The sequence below is a fragment of the Aegilops tauschii genome, chromosome 5, assembly GCF_002575655.3.
Source record: "Aegilops tauschii subsp. strangulata cultivar AL8/78 chromosome 5, Aet v6.0, whole genome shotgun sequence".
Lineage (NCBI taxonomy): Eukaryota > Viridiplantae > Streptophyta > Magnoliopsida > Poales > Poaceae > Aegilops > Aegilops tauschii.
Genome location: NC_053039.3, coordinates 514,626,955 through 514,629,342, shown reverse-complemented (window position 1 = coordinate 514,629,342; position 2,388 = coordinate 514,626,955). Strand labels below are relative to the sequence as shown.

The 2,388-nt window shown below is 50.8% G+C and overlaps 1 protein-coding gene across 1 annotated transcript; it reads right to left on the bottom strand.

Annotated features, from left to right (window-relative positions):
• Positions 1-333: 333 nt before the first annotated feature.
• Positions 334-1,624, bottom strand: LOC109768296 (triphosphate tunnel metalloenzyme 3-like). Its single transcript, XM_020327026.4, has one exon. It carries the CDS (start codon positions 1,602-1,604, stop codon positions 987-989), a length of 618 nt encoding a protein of 205 aa, XP_020182615.1. The 5' UTR covers positions 1,605-1,624; the 3' UTR covers positions 334-986.
• Between the last annotated feature and the right edge of the window lie 764 nt (positions 1,625-2,388).

The following is a 2,388-nucleotide window of genomic DNA, read 5'->3' as shown; positions in this document are numbered from 1 at the left end:
ATGGCCACTGGCTAAAGTTTCAGGAGTACCCATTCTTGGAGTCGCCCAATCGAGTCCTAAATGTTTTAGCAAAGTATAAAGTACAAAGGTTAATCATGTGTCGCTGCATGTTTCAGCAATTATATGGTAAGGAATCAAGATATGAACTCAGGCATACCTTGGTATCTTGGCCTTCTAGTTCATCATAGATCAGGTTCAGCCTTTCAGGTACCTAATAAGAAATAAGGACAGATTTGTCAGGTGGCAACTTAGATACCAACGATGACCGTGTATGCCTGAGACCAACAAGCAACTCATAGGGGAGGTGGGTTAAGACAAGAAGCAGCTCATCAGGGAGGTGGTGAATCTAAGGATGCCCATCTGCACCGGGGAGCAGAACAAGATGTGGTGTGGTGAGACTGCAATAACAGGCTCATTGCCCATAACCGTGTGGCGGACATACGAAATTCAGTTTGTTCCTAGCTACTCCCTCCGTTCCTAAATATAAGCCCTTTTAGATATTCTAATGTGGACTACATACAAAGCAAAATGAGTGAAACTACACTCTAAAATACGTCTATATACATCCGAATGTAGTCCGTATTGAAATCTCTAAAAAAAGGTTTATATTTTGAAACAAAGGGAGTAGATTTTATGTCTTGTATATAAATGGACCCGAGAGATGAAATTTAGTCCTCTCCCCAACCAGACATACCAGCCCCGGCTTCTTCCCAGCGGTTGTCGGATCATGCTCCAGGACAAGTTTTTTTACGAGGATTGAAATGCAAACCCTTGTGTTGCTATGCTTCCACCCAAGATAGTATTCTTGGATGAAAGTTATCAAATACCAGAATGTAACAGAACTAAACATTACATTTGTGAGATTTGAAATCACTCACCACAGAACAAGCCTATCGTCGCAAGAAAGTGCTAATGAAACACAAGTTTTATAGCAACCACGGTTTAATCATCATTTGGGACACGGTAAAGACCAACCACAAACCTAGTCACGGAAGCAGCTTCCCGGCCATGAAGCACGCGAACTTATTGCTCCGGGAGTACTCATACGGCACCCCAGCCACGGTGAGCAGCCGCTCCAGGACCTCCTTGGCCCGGTCGGGCTCCGCGGTCTCGCACTCCAGCTCGTAGTTTGTGCCGAAATCGAAGTGTGTCTCGTCGAGCTCTAGCACGAGCCCCTGCCCCTCGCCCTCCTCGAGCTCATACACACCGCGAGTGTTCCGGAAGCCGCCGAGGCAGACGAACGGCGCTTTGTCCCCGCCGACGCCGTACTCGTCGGAGACGAGCCGGACGATGGGGGAGTCGACCGCGTTGAGACGGGCGGGGTTGTCGACGCAGGTGAGGGCGACGGTGGGGTCGAGGGGCTCCACGACCTCTTCAACGCGGCTGACGCCGGCGTCGATGCGCGGGCGGCGCTTGAGTGTGAGGACGGCGCGGGAGGGGTCGCGGTCGTCGGTGCCGTAGAGGCGGACGTCCCGCTGGGCGGCGGTGGCGGCGGTGAGGGGCCGCGCTGGGGCGTCGGTGCGGAGCAGGCGGGGCGCGAGGAAGGAGGAGAGGCGCCGGTGTGCAGCCGCGTCGGGGAGACGGAGCTTGATCTCGACCTCCATGGGGTTGGGGTTGCGGCTAGGGCTGGGGGGGCGGGGCCTGGAAGGGGCGGGCGGCGGCGGCGTCTACTCTGGGAGTTCTAGGGATCGAGAGGAGCGGACGAAAAAACCTACCAAAAAAACCAGTGGAAGGTGGGACGAAAAAAGCCGGACGAAAATGGTGGGACGAAAATAAACTCGGAACGGAGACTACCAACTGAGACATTAGGAGTAGAGATGCTCTACAGGTGTCTCCGATGGTGTTTATTGAGTTGGCATCGATCGAGATTAGGATTTGTCACTCCGAGTATCGGAGAGGTATCTCTGGGCCCTCTCGGTAATGCATATCAGTATAAGCCTTGCATGAAATGTGACTAATGAGTTAGTTACGGGATGATGCATTACAGAATGAGTAAAGAGACTTGCCGGTAACGAGATTGAACTAGGTATGATGATACGCACGATCGAATCTCGGGCAAGTAAGATACCGATGACAAAGGGAATGAAGTATGTTGTTATGCGGTTTGACTGATAAAGATCTTCGTAGAATATGTAGGAGCCAATATGAGCATCCAGGTTCTGCTATTGGTTATTGACCGGAGATGTGTCTCGGTCATGTCTACATAGTTCTCGAACCTTTAGGGTCCGCACGCTTAACGTTCGATGACGATTTGTATTATGAGTTATGTGATTTGATGACCGAAGTTTTTTCGGAGTCCTGGATGAGATCACGGACATGACGAGGAGTCCCGAAATGGTCGAGAGGTAAAGATTCATATATTGGAAGGTTACATTCGGACACCGAAAT